This window comes from Leucoraja erinacea, chromosome 24, assembly GCF_028641065.1.
Source record: "Leucoraja erinacea ecotype New England chromosome 24, Leri_hhj_1, whole genome shotgun sequence".
Taxonomy (NCBI): domain Eukaryota; kingdom Metazoa; phylum Chordata; class Chondrichthyes; order Rajiformes; family Rajidae; genus Leucoraja; species Leucoraja erinaceus.
In genome coordinates this window covers 10,505,299-10,520,570 of record NC_073400.1, presented here as the reverse complement: position 1 = coordinate 10,520,570, position 15,272 = coordinate 10,505,299, and the positions used below count along the sequence as shown (strand labels likewise).

Genomic DNA, 15,272 nt, shown 5'->3' with positions numbered 1-15,272 from the left:
GTGTGACATCTTTGATCTGTCCTTTTAATACCTTTCATTCATTTGTTCTTTGTAGCTTTTCATATAGTTTCCCTCTCCCCCAACTCTCAGTCTGGAAGAGTCTAGACCCTAAGCATCACCTATTCCTTTTCTCCAGAGATGCTCCCTGACCCGGTGCGTTACTCCAGCATTTTGTGTCCACCTTCGGTGTAATCCAGCATGTGTAGTTAGCCCTATGCATATAAACAGCTCAATTTCACAAATAATTTATGAGCAGTGAAGATCTTTGCGAAATCATAAAAGGGGGAAAGACTTTATAAAAATTATATGTTATGATTAGATGACTGTAAATTTGGAACAAATAGCTCAAAAAGAGGTAATTTGATTGCCATTAATGCTACAACAATGATTTATTGTAGCCTTTCACAAAACTTTTCACTTCCTTTTTCTTTTAGTAATCAATCTTTTGCGTAAATGATACTTGCGTTATTTCCATTGCTTCTCTTTTCCATGGGAAAGATGTTCCGGCTGATGATCATTTCCTAATAAGTATAACCAAACAATTTTGGTATCATTCTTGGAGTGTATCATTGCATTCCTAAGTTTACTATACAAGTAAGTTTAGTATACAAATTCACAAGTTATAGGAGTAGAATTAGGCCATTCGGCCCATCGAGTCTACTCCGCCATTCAATCATGGTTGATCTCTGCCTCCTAATCCCATTTTCTTGCCTTCTCCCCGTAAACCGTGAAACCTGTTCTAATCAAGAATTTGTCTTTCTCTGCCTTAAAAATATCCACTGACTTGGCCTCCACAGCCCTCTGAGGTAATGAGTTCCACAGATAACCACCCTCTGACTAAAAAAGTTTCTCCTCTTTTTTAAAACAGCACCCTTTAATTCTGAGGCTATGACCTCTGGTCCTAGACTCTCCCACGTGGAAACATCCTTTCCACATCCACGCTACCTATGCCTTTCAATATACCTTTCAGTATACCTTCTCCAATCATTGGTTTAGATAAGTAATTGCTAGTTAGCAGCGCAGGAATGTGGGAGAAAGTGATAATTAGTATTAACAATTGATTTAAAAGGATACCTTTCAAATTTGTTGTGTCCATATTACATTCACAGTTATTCCTTCCTACTCTGGTAATGACCTCTTCAATTAACTAATTGAGTTTTGTTGGATAATAAAATTTCATATTAGCTTCTTACAATCAGCTATTACAGTATTCCATAATTATTTTCTTTTTGCAGAATTTAAAATGACAATCCCTGGGACCAGATACTTTCCACCCAGTTTCAAAGGTGTAGATATGAAGATTGCAGTGACTTTCCAAATGCCATTATTTCCTTTGCATTTTCAAAAAGTTATTTTATAAATATAAATAGTAAGATTAAACGAGAACTTACCAGTTTGAAGTTTGATCTGTATTTTATGAGGAGTAACGTTGAGGGATTACGTGAAGAACCCCGCCAGGACGCATGCGTGTCATTCTTCAAAGTAGCGGTGTGAAATCACAGATAACTGTAATGACTAAACATAGTAAGATTAGAGAACAGATACCAGTTGAGTATATGATCAAGGGTGGGAGCGGAGGGCAAGTAATCCCTCAACGTTACGCCTCATAAAATAACGATCAAACTTCAAACTGGTACGTTCTCGTTTAATCTTACTATTTTACTTTGGAGTCACGTGAGTGACTACGTGAAGATTTTAAAGCTCTGTGATTTCATGCCGTGGAAACGAGTCCATGCATCACATCTGCCTTGATTATGGGGAGAATAATGTTAACATCATTAGACATCGATACGATATTGAAAACCCAATGATAAATATATTAACATCAAATTATAGCCCCTATTTATGGTGTAAATTATATTACAGAACTTAAAATTGTTTCTGCAAATGTTCCAGGTTCAATGACTGGTTTGTTATAAAATCGTTGGAAAGTTTTCTTCGTTGACCATCCTGCTGTCTTGAGGATTTGGTCCATAGGAACATCCAACTTCATAGTTGCCGATGTAGCTGCAGCCCTGGTGGAGTGAGATTTAAAATGCTAGTGTCTACTCCAGCCTTTATTAGGACCTGTTTTAGCCATCTAGAGATGGTCTGGACTGTCACTGTTTTGAGTGGCTGTTTGTAGCTGATTAAAAGTGACATTTCTTTCCCTCTGATGATCTTAGTATACTCCATATATAATAGTAAGTGTGTTACAATACAGAGACGATCATCTGCCGGGTAGGCCCTGAATTCTGTTTTTAGGCCTGCTGACCCCTGTCTGTTCTGTTTGACTAATTCATTGATGTGAAAAGTTAAATTTCCAGATGAAATAGTCATGTTGTCCAGCCTTAGTTTCTGTAGTGACTGGACCCTTTGTGCCGTGACCAAGGCCATCAGCATGACTGTTTTCATAGTCAGTTTCTGTAGGGACAGAGCTGTAGCTGGAGACCAATTTCTTAACATGGATAGTATAATGCTCGCATCCCATATTTGGGAGTACCTGGTTCTTGGGGGATTAACATTAAAATGCCCCTCATGAGTTTGGTTACCAGGGTGTGTCCCAACAGAATGCCGCTCTGTTCCTTGCCACAGGTATGTTGACAGAGCACTTCTGGCGCAGTTGATGGCACTATGACTGAGCCTCTCATCGTAATGGAGGCTTGCCAGGAATTCCACAACAGATGGGATGTTCATAGATCTGTGGGTGATGTTTATTGTTGTGACAGTACTTCCCGTTTCTTGATGACACCAAGTACTGTTTTTTGGTGGACTGTCTGTGGGCCGCTGAAATAATATCCACTGTTTGGTCCGTCAGTCCCAGGTGTAGTAGAGGTGCTTTCAAACTCTACAAATTAATAGGTTTATATAATTATGACATGGGTAACTTCCCCTTGTTGCGGGATGAACCAGTAAATTAGGTCTATGATGGATGGTGATGCATGGTTCTAATACCATGTCGAGTATCACCGGGACCCATGGTTGAGTAAGCCAATCGGGTACTATCAAAATACCAGACGCGGAGTCTTGCTGTATATTCCTAAATACCCGACTGATGAGGCAGAAAGGAGGGAATGCATAAATAAAACAATCCCCCAATGCAGTTGTTGAGTAGAGAAAATGCATCTGTTGCCACTGCTGGTTCCCAGGTTCTGGTTCCCATGAGCATAATTCGATAGACTGGTGTGAGCCTGGATGCGAATAGGTCGCAATACCTTCCGGTGTTGCCATACCATACCGTAAGGATGCGATGGTGCAGTGGTAATTTTAGCTGAGGAGACAATGGACCTTTTTATCCTCAACGCTGATCCATTCAGTAGAGGTATTTCATTGAATTTGCGTAATTTGCAAATATACATTTTATCCAACATCCATTCAGTGTTTTCATTGAATTTGCGTGACCTGTTGTCTGCCACTAAATTTAGTTTACCTGGTAAGTAAGTAGCTGATATCCAAATATCTCTCTCTGGATACACTATTGACAAATTGTGTTGGCCAGATTGTCACATAATGTCGATTTGTTTCCACCCATATGGTTGATATATGCTACCATGGTGGTGGTGTCAATTTGTAGTCTAACATGCTGGTGATATAACCCAGAACAATATGACTTAAGGCCATAGAATGCACTTAACATTTCCAGGTAGTTTATGCCCAGTGTTTGTAATAATGATGCCTCCTGTGCATTCCATCTCCCCCACAGCTGGAGATGGAATTGGTAGCACCCCATCCAAGTGCACTGGCATCAGTTTGTAGTTCCATAGACGGGTAGCTGATAATGTTTGGATAGGAACAATGCCTAATGTTATCTTTCCACCATTTTAGTTCCATTATGGCCTCTGTTGGTAGCTTCATAGGTCTGTCAAAATGACCACCATAATTTTTGAGTGCTCGTATTTTAGCCCTCTGTAATTTTTGATAATGTAAAGGTCCGATTTGTGTGGCTGGAAACGCAGCCACTATTATGCCAATTATTCTTGCTACCAGTCTGATGGATGGTTTTGTGATGTCAATGATTTTGCTGCAAGCCTCCATTAAGGCTGTAACCTTTTCTTTCGGCAAAGTCACTGACATGTGAACTGAGTTAAGGGTGAACCCCAGATGATCCATTGTGTTAAATAACATCTGTGGTCACCTCTAATGGGTACTGTATAGTAAGCATCTTTTAAAACGATGCTTGCCATGTAGTAACCTAGGAAATCAATTGCTTAGCAGTAACAAAGGTTTCCATCTAGTAATGAATATATAGTACGAAAGTATTCAAATTAGTCAAATCTATGATGATGCGGCAACCACCATCTTGTTTACGATAAAGATTTTGGACACAAATTCCTGTGATTCGTGTTCGGTTTCCTCCATTACTCCTTTTTTATATGGCCACTGTAGTTCAGCATGCGCTTTTGATTTTTCTTTGCCTGTAAGCACAAACATTCGGTTCGGTACATGCTGAACCGGAGGATTATGTTTTTGTATAAATTCTATGGTATAACCCTATACTTCTGAAAATATAAGTGTCGGTAGTTAATTTATTCCATGCATCCAGATAGAATTGTAATCTCCCACCAACCTCGTAAGGAACCAGACCCACCTACCTCCATGGTTACTATTGGTAGGTTTGTTATTTTTTCAGCATCCTCCGTGGACGTTGAGGCGCCGGTGTCTGGATCTGTAGTTGGGTCGGTGTTGAGGGTTAGCGCATTCCCCAGGAAGGCCGGTCTGGGCCATGGCCTAAAAAGACCGATGTTGAGTGTTCCTGGCCTTTGAGCTTTCACCAGTTTGTCTTGGCCGACTGGTGGTGCGTAGGGGTGCTTTTTCTGGCCAAAGTAGTTTTTAGACGTTGCTTTAATGAGCCCCAGGGTTTTACCCTCTTTGTCAAGTTCTTTTATCTGTTTTGACAAGTTGCCTCCAAATAGTAATATTGGTGGTTTGGAGGTTCCAGGTTTGCATAGGCCTGCAAATTAGGATCTAAAGCCGGTTGGATGGCACTCTTCCTAATGCTATTTACTCATACTGGTAGTTGCAAAATAAAGCCAGTGCATCCTGGTGATCTTGTGTCATGTCCTTTTTGTTTATTGTGCGGGCGAAAACCGTAATTCCCACTGTTAGGACTTTCAGAACTGTCTGTAGTTTCAAGTCCCTGGCTCTGATTGAGGCTCCGACATGTTTTCAAATACATTGGTTGACACTGGGAACATTCAGTGTTTTGCAGTTCCCTGGTGGTAAGTGTCTTGCTGTGGTGTCCAATAATGTCTGTCCTTATAGCTGGTTGAATGACAAGTAGTCGATACTTGCAGCTATTTTAGGTTCCAGGTTTTGGCCAGTTTGGTCGGGTTGAATAAACTGGGACACCATATCCAATAGGTTTTCTTGCACCCCATGTGCACTAGGGGTATGTTCTGCACCCCTCTTCAGAGTCAGCCCAGAATTGACCCCCTGTAGTCCCCTCTGATGAGGGAGAAACACTGTGCGGCCCTACAAGAGGTATTGCTGTAGGACTTACTAGCTGCCCACTGTGACTAGTCTCCATCTCCCGGAGCCTGTCACTTTGGAGTATTTGCTCCAACAGCCGCTCCAACTGGCTCTAATGCTCACGGGCTCCGGCCACTCGCGGCTGCTCCAGTTCCTGCAGCCGCTCCAACCGGCTCCAATGCTCACATGCCCTGGCCATCGCGGCTGCTCCTGAAGCCGCTCCTGCTCCAATTCCTGCAGCCGCTCCAACTGGCTCCAATGCTCACGGGCACTGGCCATCGCGGCTGCTCTTGTTCCCCGCTCCCAGCCGCTCCAACCGGCCCCAATGCGCACGGGCGCTGGCCGCTTGCGGCTATTCAGAGTCGGACTCATCAGAGTCAACGACCCTGTTAGTTTTTTTTAATTAGTTTTTTTGCTTCGCTCTACTGCCCAGCCGTGGTCGGTGCGGGAGCGAAGTTGGGCACAGCTGTTCCCATTACGGGAGATTGGCGTGCCGTTGGCTGCTGCTGCTGGCTGCCCGCAACTCCGCGGTTCTCCCCCGCCAGCTTTTTCGCAGCCTTTGTGGATCTGGTCCATGTCTCCACCTGTAAGGTAAGTGGAAGGAACGCAGAGTCTCCTTACCTGCTGTTCCCGGCTTTCAAATTCTGTCGCTAAGGGGAACATCGTTCACCTGCTGTGACTCGTTGCAATGCGTGTAACGATATGACACGCATGCGTCCTGGCGGGGTTCTTCACGTAGTCACTCACGTGACTCCGAAGTAAAATTGCAATACCTCCCCACAACAGATGATAGACATATAGGACTATAATTTTCTGATTTCTCTCCCTTGCCTACCTTAATTACTGAAACAGCTTTTGAATCTAAATATCTTCTGTGTGTATTTCGTAAACTTTGGCCAAAAAGTCCAGCAATTTTCATTCGCGCATGCTTGAGACCCTGGGGTGGACAATATCTAGTTCTGGAGATTTGTCTCTTTTTGGTTGCTCAGAAAATATAATCTTACCAAGATGAAGAATATACTTTGATACACTGTTTCAACTATTTCCGATTCTAATTAATGTAACGTGCTTCTTCTAAAGTTATAACTTGTTCATAAAATAAATTATTCTAAACAACAGTGGCGGACGTTATTGAGAAAAGGCGTGGAAGGACTTTACTGGAAAGAAATAGATTTGAGTTTGTTTGTAAATGTTATTTTCAAAGCGACGTGTGGTCATCTGTTCTCGGAGTAAGCGTGGGTTTAGTATTGTCAGATGGCGTGCAAAGTACACATTATATGTGTTCAGGACCGCGCCTGCCCCGTGCCCTGTAACAGGGGGCCGCTGTTGGCGTGCGTCGACTCTTGACTGACTTCAACACGTTCTTTATTAATCGTGGCTACAATGGAGGCTTTGTGTTGTGTTAACATTCGCCACCATCCATCACTGTTTAACGCGACACCAGGCATCGCACGGCTCAGGAATGAATCGCAAAGGCTTTTGCAAATAAATAAATAAATAAATACATTTTAAAAATGATGGGTGTGTGCATGAAGACCATCCTGGCTGCGGCAGTAATGTGGAAACTCGATGCAGCCTCCGGAATAGATGGGGACTTTCTGCGAACGTTTACAAGGTGTGAAGGCGGTTAGTGAAAGTGAAAACGGGCTTGGTCTGACCTCTCATCGCCCGGGACCAGGGACACATGTGTGACCAACTTGTCAAAGAGCATCAACCTAGACAGCATTGCGGACTCCGCCCGCTCAACTATTCCATCCATTTGCCCTTTGGGTTGCCCCAAGCATTAGAATGTCACTAAATCCACACCCAATAAGTCAAGGGTGATATTGATCCTTGAACAACGATTGCTGAACTATTTATGGTGACATTTGCTGACGATTTCATAGGGTAATTGAGTCTCATGGCGTGGAAAGAAACCCTTCGGCCCAACTTGCCCACATCGGTCTACAATACACTAGCCCCACCTGTCTGCGGTTGGCCGATATCATTCTAAACCTGTCCTGCCCATGTACCTGTCTAAATGTTTCTCAAACGTTGCGACATTATCTGCCTCAACTACCTGTTATGGCAATTCGTTCCATACACCCACCACCTCTTGCATGGGAAAGGATACCCCTCAGGTTCATATTTAATCTCTCTCTCTCCCCCCCCCCCCCCCCCCCCCCCCCCCCCCCCCTTCCACCCTTCTGAAAGAAAATGAAACAATCGTGGTATTATTATTCTTGGGAAATAAATATTTCACACCGAGATAAAAACAATGAATCAGACCCCACATGGAGCAGTTACCCACATTTATAGACTGTGTGGAGATTCACAGCGCCATAGACCCGGGTTCGATCCTGACCTCGGGTGCTGTCAGTGTGACGTCTACACGTTCCACCTGTGATCGCGTGGGTTTCCCGGTTTCCTCCCACATCCCAAAGACGTGCGGGTTTGCAGGTTAATTGGCCTCTGAGTGTATAGAGTGGATGAGAAAGTGAGATAACATAGAACTAGTGTGACCAGCATGGACTCGGTGGGCCGAAGGGCCTGCTGTCATTCTATATGAAGTATTAATATATATATAAACTTTATATATATACCATTCATATATGTCCTTTGCAAAAGAAATTGGCAATGTTATTCAACATTTCAAAATTCCCGAAGCTTGGTATAATATATTTAAATTGAAAAATGTATTTTAAAAAGTATCATTTAGGTCGTTAGTTTTGGTGAGCTCGTCCGCACCGCCAACACTCCAGGGAATAAATGGAATGAGACTTAAATGTTGATGTATGTCGACAGCTAAGAGTTGGATAGAATTTCTGCGCCTTCTATATATATCCTAGTGATTTCATGCCAGCGGAGACTTTAAATGCCTCCTGACAGTTGGCGTTGCCATACTCTTGTGCAGTTGGTGCTTGAGATAACTCCAGAGTTTCAACAGAGTTGACAATGGAGCTGTTTGAAACCAATCCTTTCTATTTCACAGACCAGCGTTTCTTCGACAACGAGAATCTCTTCCCTTCGCGCCTGCAGGGCTTTGACCAGCCCGTGTTTGACCAGCGGCTGGGGACGGGTCTGAGCGCCGATGTCATGTCGCTGGAAGGCGGCGTGGATGAGCACGTGTACCCGGTGTCGGAGCTGCAACAGCAACACCGACAACTGCAGCAGCAACCGCACGACTGTCACGGCCAGTGCCTGCTGTGGGCGTGCAAGACCTGCAAGAGGAAATCCGTGACACTGGACAGGAGAAAAGCGGCCACCCTAAGAGAGAAGAGGAGGTTGAAGAAGGTCAACGAGGCGTTCGAGGCTTTGAAGCGAAGTACTTTGCTGAATCCCAACCAGAGACTGCCCAAAGTGGAAATCCTTCGCAGCGCCATTCAGTACATCGAGAGACTCCAGGTGCTGCTCGGCACTTTGAACCAACAGGAGAAGTTGCATTACAGTGGCAGCAGCAACACGCGTCAAGGGGCAAGTATCCCGGGCAATGGACAAGGGAGCGCTTCAACTAATCTCACAACCCTGGGGAGCCGACCAGAGCAAGCCTATGAACTGATGGCGTGGACATTTGGGCAACGGGTTGTGCTTTTGTGGCCCATCGCCCAACTTTGCTCTGGTGCCTTCTCCAGGATTGGATAAAATTGGTGCATTTCCACAAAACACAAGAAAATGTTTGTGTTGGGCTGGTCATAGAGGGAGAGAGTTACACAGCATGTAATCAGGCCCTTTGGACCTACTAGTCCATGCTAGTACCTTTAGAAAGGAGATGATGAGGAATGTCTTTAGCCAGAGGGTGGTGAATCTGTGGAATTCATTGCCACAAATAGCAGTGGAAACCAAGTCATTGGACATTTTTTTTAAAGTGGAGATTGACAGATTCTTCATTAGAAAGGGCATCAAACATTATGGAGAGAAGGCAGGGAATGAGTTTGAGAGGGATAGTACATCTGCCATGATGGGCTGAATGGTCCAATTCTGCTCCTATGACTTCTGAACGTATGCTGACCAAGATACCTTCCTAAGCCCTTCCCGTGTTGTGATATTTCAGTGGCCAGTGTAGCTAATTTTGTGCGGTTAGAACGCACTGTATCTTCATATGCCAATTGCACCTTACGTGGCCCCAGAGTCCTGGAGCAATTAGTCCAGATTTTTTTTAAGGGCTTTTGTTGACTTAATGAGGGAACAACTGCCAAAAAATTCATCGTTAGCAGATAGCAGAAAGTCCATGAGGGCATATTAAATCAAAGCTTCACAGGAACCCCATAGGAAGAAGGGTCTCAACCCAAAACGCCACTATTCCTTCTCTCCAGAGATGCTTTCTGACTCGCTGAGTTATTCCAGCATTTTGGGTCTATTGCCATAGGAAGACTCAGAGTTCTGGACTAAATCAGCGGATCAGGCAGCATCCTAGAAGAAGATGGATAGACGATGTTTGGGGTCAGGACCCTTCTTCAGACTCCATAGGAAGGTGACACTAATATTACTATCAAGATAATATTCTGGAGTGATGCTTATGGAATGTTAGAAAGGCTTTAGATAAGATTGAATGCTATCTTAATGGCCCAAATTAAATTGCTTCAACAGAAGTGAGTGGTAAAACATTGTTTTGACAAATAGTGTTAAAAACATTTCGATTGAAAGAAACTGAAGGAGATGGGAACACTTAAATCACTTCCATGAACTTCGGGATTTTCTGAAATGTTTTTCAGTCAACAAAGCATTGTTTTATTTAAAGAAGCAAATATAGGAAGCTGGGAGCTGAATGTGCAAGGGATTTGGATAGGTAAGGCAGATGGTAAAAGGTCATTGTGCCTTCGAGACCAGGTATAGGCATGTGGGAAAGATCCTGAATCCAATCCTCATCTGCATCAGAGATGTTGTGGGAGGGACAGGTGCTTTCAGGGGTCTAGTGGAAGAAAATAAGAGACTTGATTATTGTGGCAAATGCACGTTTGGAAGAGAGTTGAAGCAGTGATGGTTTAGACTTTTACTAGAAACTCTCTCTCTCTGTTTATCCACCTTGCTCATTTTGTTTTCCATTGTACTTGTAGGTGGGCGTAGCCAGTGAATGTGGATCAAGCAGCGCCTCCTGCAGTCCCGAGTGGAGCAGTTCCTCCGATCAATGCAACACTCCGTACAATCCTCCCAGCGGTAGGGACCAGGCTGTGTACAACAACAGGGTGATTTATTTCAATAGCAAGGAAACCATTTGACCTTCAGTGCCTTTGAGCAAATTAGGCGCATGTGGAAATGCAGCATCTTTGGAAAGAGAAATAGAGTTAATGTTTCAGGTCAAACAAAGGAGCTCGGACCCGAAACCTTTATTTTGTTTCTTTTTCCACAAATGCTGCCTGACCTGCTGAGTGTTTCCAGCATTTTCTGTTTTTATTTCAAGTTTTTTTTAATTTTCAAAATGGGAATTTTCATTACTTATTTCATTCGCTTATTTTCCTTTTATCTGTTAACATTTAAAATAATCATATTTAAAAATGAGTGTAATGGAAATATAATTTCTACTTCTAGTTGTAGCTTAGAAGATCTATTTTCCCAAAGACATCATCTCACTGTCATATCCCATGTTGAACTTTGAACCAAGACAATAGCAACCCTTCACTAACTCATAGTCATACAGTGTGGAAACAGGCCCTTCGGCCCAACTTGCCCACACCGACCAGCATGTCCCATCTACATTAGTCCCACTTGTCTGCATTTGGCCCACACCCCTTTAAACCTGTCCCACCCATGTACCTATCTAATTGCTTCTTAAATGTTACAATAGTCTCTGCCTCAACTACCTCCTCCAGTTCGTAATATACACCCCCAACATTTGTTTGAAAAAGTTACCCCTCAGATTCCTATAAAATCTTTCTCCCTTTAACTTAAACCAATGCCCTTTGAATCTTGGTTCCTCTATGCTGAGCAAGAGACTCTGTGTGTCTACCCGATCTATTCTCTCATGATTTTATACACCTCTCTAAGATCAGCCCTCATCCTCCTGCGCTCCAGGGAATAGAGACCCAGCCTGCTCACCCTCTCTCTATAGCTCAGACCCTCGAGTCCTGGCAACATCCTTGTAAATTTTCTCTGCACCCTTTCCAAATTGACATTTTTCCTATAATATGGTGACCAGAACCACCCCAGAACTGAACCCAAACTCTAAATGGAGCCTCACCAACATCTTATATAACTGCAGCATGACCTCCCAACTTCTATACACATTTAACTCCATTTAAAAAAATGGGCACAATCACAATGTTGGATACGTGATAACAAAACTCTTGTAAATGAGCCACAAAACATTGTTCAGCCAAGAACAGAATGTAGTGCAGAGTTTGGCCACTTGCATAGATGTTGGTTCCTCTTCAGGAAGTAGATTTCCATGGATGAAAGTGATCTACTTCCATGCCAATTATTGTTCTTTCATGCAATTTCCCAGCTTGGGCCATTAAATTAACCCATTCCAGGAAATTCTGGTTACACTTTGGGTGGCATGGTAGCGGAGTGGTAGATTTGCTGCCTTACAGCACCAGAGACCCGGGTTCGATCCTGACTCCAGGTGCTGCCTGTATGGAGTTTGTACATTCTTCCCATGACCATGTGGGTTTTCTCCAGGCTGTAAATTGTAAATTGTCCCAAGTGTGTAGGATAGTGCTAGTGCACGGGGTTCACAGGTCAGCACGGACCCGGTGGGCTGAAGGGCCTGTTTCCACACTGTATCTCTAAACTAAACTAAACTAAACTAAAACTCAGGGCTTTTAGATATGAAATCCATGTATTAATATCAGACTTTGAAGAAAAGAGCAGATAATAGCAATGCAGGTTTTCCTGGAGAATAGCATAAACATGTTTGGCTAAAGAAAATTCAGTTTCTAAATTATTTGCGTATATTTAGCAAAGATGCAAGAGACTGCAGGTGCTGGAGCCTTCAGCAAAATACCAAGTGCTGGAGGAACTCAGCCAGTTGTGCAACATCTGTGGAGGGATTGGACAGATAATGTTTCGGGTCGGAACCCTTCTTCAAACCGAGAACATTGGGCAGATTTGCCTAGAGAATAGCACAGACATTTATTCAGTCAAGTTACAGTTAAATTGAACCAGGGTTCTGACCTGAAACGTCACTTATTCACAGATGCGGGCTGAACCATTGAGTTCCCCCAGCACTTTGTGGTTTGCTTATATTTACCACTGTTTTTGCTGCTTTTGTTTATGTTGGTTTAATGTAATTATGTCATCCACGGTGTAGTGTCACAGGTGGAAGTGAAGTACCAGGAAATAAACAATTGTGTGGAAAATGTCTTGAAAGTGATTTGGAGATGGCAGACCTAGTGAAGGCATAGTTCAGGAGGATGACTCTGGCATCGGTTTTAGAGCAGGGGATAGTAGGAATTCAACAAATGCTCAGAAGATCAGAGGATGAAAGCTAGGTATAGGGATGAGTGAAAGCAGAGGTTAGTTGGACCCTGGAGTTGTAACCAACGTATAAATGGAAGGATATACACCGAGGATTGGGAAGGAATGGAGCAGGAAGAAAAAAGAGGATTTTGGAAATGATAAGTAATGAGCACTGATTGCAGAAAGTTGGGAGGCAGTCTTGATCCTTGCAAATGTTGAGCCTAGATGGGAAAAACATTCAGAGAAGATGTTTACAATGCAGGTCGCAAGATGGTGGATATTTTGGCTGTAGAAATGTGCACATCTGGTGATAGGCTGGATTTGAAGTTTGAAATTGAACTTGGATGACTCTTTTGTGTTGGCACATTGTAGTGGGTTATTAAAGAATGAGTAACCTTCACATATTCCTTTTAATGGATGGCTATGGCCTATGATCCTGGATGGATCTGAATATATGGTTTTGGGATCTAGCTGAAGGAGCATTTGTGGCATTCAATGTAAGTTTGGTAGATGGCTTTCATGGGAAAGGTTAATGGTTCAATATGGAGTATGCAACCTTTAACTTCCATATTGTTCCATATTGTATGATTATCATCCAATTGGCAATACGATCTCCTAGGCTTCCTTCAATCTCACACTCTAAACGCCAGAAATTGAGGTTTCATGATCTATCATTTCAAATCCAAGAACATCAAATGTAGTGTGACATTGATTCTGTGTTGCTTTCTTTCAGATCACTTACTACCTGTGAATAAGGGCCAGTCCACTGGAAGTGCCAGTTTACGCTCTCTCACCTCTATAGTGGACAACATTACACCAGAACATTCACCAAGCAGCTATTTAGAGAGTAACACCATCAACTGACCGACAGTTGATGTTCTTCCCTCCATGCATCTTTTTATAATTGGAAGCCTTTTTTATTTTTATACACTTTGGTGTGTGTTGTGCATAAGGTTGTTTAATTAGAAAAAAAAATCATTCCTAATTCTTAAAACTGTTTAAAATGGCCAATGCTTTGTTTTTATACAGCTTTATGACCAATGTGTGTTTTTGCAACTAAAGTCCAAATGTAAATATAAATCCTTTGTACTGTTCATTTTTTGAGTGAGTTTGTTATTTTGATATTTTTTTTGCTAAATTATTCTGCTTTTTACAATAAAGTTAATATAAAATAAATCAGTTGTTGTATTAATGAGAAAACGATGCAAATTTATTTATTGAGTTATTGCAGTCAGTTTCTCTACAAGAAGATACAGAGGCAGATACCTTGTTTTGTCTATCATTAAAATCAGGCAACCCTTATTAATCAGGATGAATAAAATCCTGAATAAAATCACTTTTAATATTGTTAACATTAGACTTTAAACAAAATCAGGGTTTAAAGCAAACATTGATATAGATTAAGTGACTATATGCCCAAAAAACTAGATACGTACACTTCAAGGCTTGTTCCTTTTACAAGCATTTTGATGATACCACACAGAGACTTTATTGAAAATCTCACATACAGCGTCGCAGCAAATTGGGGCTTGGTAGGTGATTCATTATATTGATCATCGCCCGCTGTTTATGACATTTATTTTGGTTTTAATGGGCAAATAATGATTTTCTTTGAGCTTTGTTTTAGTGTGTTTCACAGAGAGGTTCTACTAATTTCCAATTATCCCTGTACAAAAACACTTTTAACATTAGGATATTTTAGGTAAATCCAATTTAAAATGTTTCCTTGATCAAATACTGAAATCTTTGATACATTCATTTAGATTTCAATTTCTACAAACTTTTTATGTTGAAATAAAGGCTGATTTCTACCATTGGTACAATGGCACAGCTGTAGAACTGCTGCCTCACTGTGCCAGAGACCTGGGTTTGGTCCTGGCCTCGGGTGCAATCTTTGTGGAGTTTGTACGTTCTCTCTGTGAGTGTACAGGTTTTGTCCGGGTGCTCCGTTCCCTCCCACAATTCCAAAGACATACACGTTTGTAGGTTAATTGGCTTCTGCAAGTTGTCCCTTGTGTGTAGAATAGACCTTGCGTACAGATGATTATTGGTTGGTGTGGACTTGGTTGGTGGGCTTGGATCCTGAAATTGCTTATCCGACAGTTTTTATATCTTCCTGATATCTACAAGGTTTAAAGATATCTGGACCCCTTTGTAATCTTGGTAGTGTCTTGACAATAGATCTTGGCCTTGGCCTTGGTCACTCAGTTTTATAAATGGGATTCAGTATCAAGAGTGACCAAGTCTCCCTTCAATAAGTAAATATTTCATTGGCATTTGAAGTACACAATAGACAATCCAGCATTTAGAAAGTTTTCTCTCCATGTTACAGGCTCTTGGGAAATTGCCTAACTTATATTCCACAGTGAGCTACCTCAGACTTAAGTTGCTCCTGGTGAAACACACCAATCAAAGGTGGTGCAGTAGTAGAGTTGCTGCCTTACATCACT

General features: G+C 42.3%; 1 protein-coding gene across 2 annotated transcripts; it reads left to right on the top strand.

Annotated features, from left to right (window-relative positions):
• The first annotated feature begins 8,297 nt into the window (after nt 1–8,297).
• myog (myogenin) lies at nt 8,298–13,998 on the top strand. 2 transcript variants are annotated; one of them, XM_055654526.1, is made up of 3 exons: nt 8,298–8,901; nt 10,482–10,581; nt 13,556–13,998. In XM_055654526.1, exons 1-3 carry the CDS (start codon nt 8,383–8,385, stop codon nt 13,684–13,686), a joined length of 750 nt encoding a protein of 249 aa, XP_055510501.1. In that variant the 5' UTR covers nt 8,298–8,382; the 3' UTR covers nt 13,687–13,998. The 2 variants fall into 2 exon arrangements, with proteins under 2 accessions (XP_055510501.1, XP_055510502.1); XM_055654527.1 differs by having other exon boundaries at nt 10,482–10,610.
• The last annotated feature ends 1,274 nt before the right edge of the window (nt 13,999–15,272 follow it).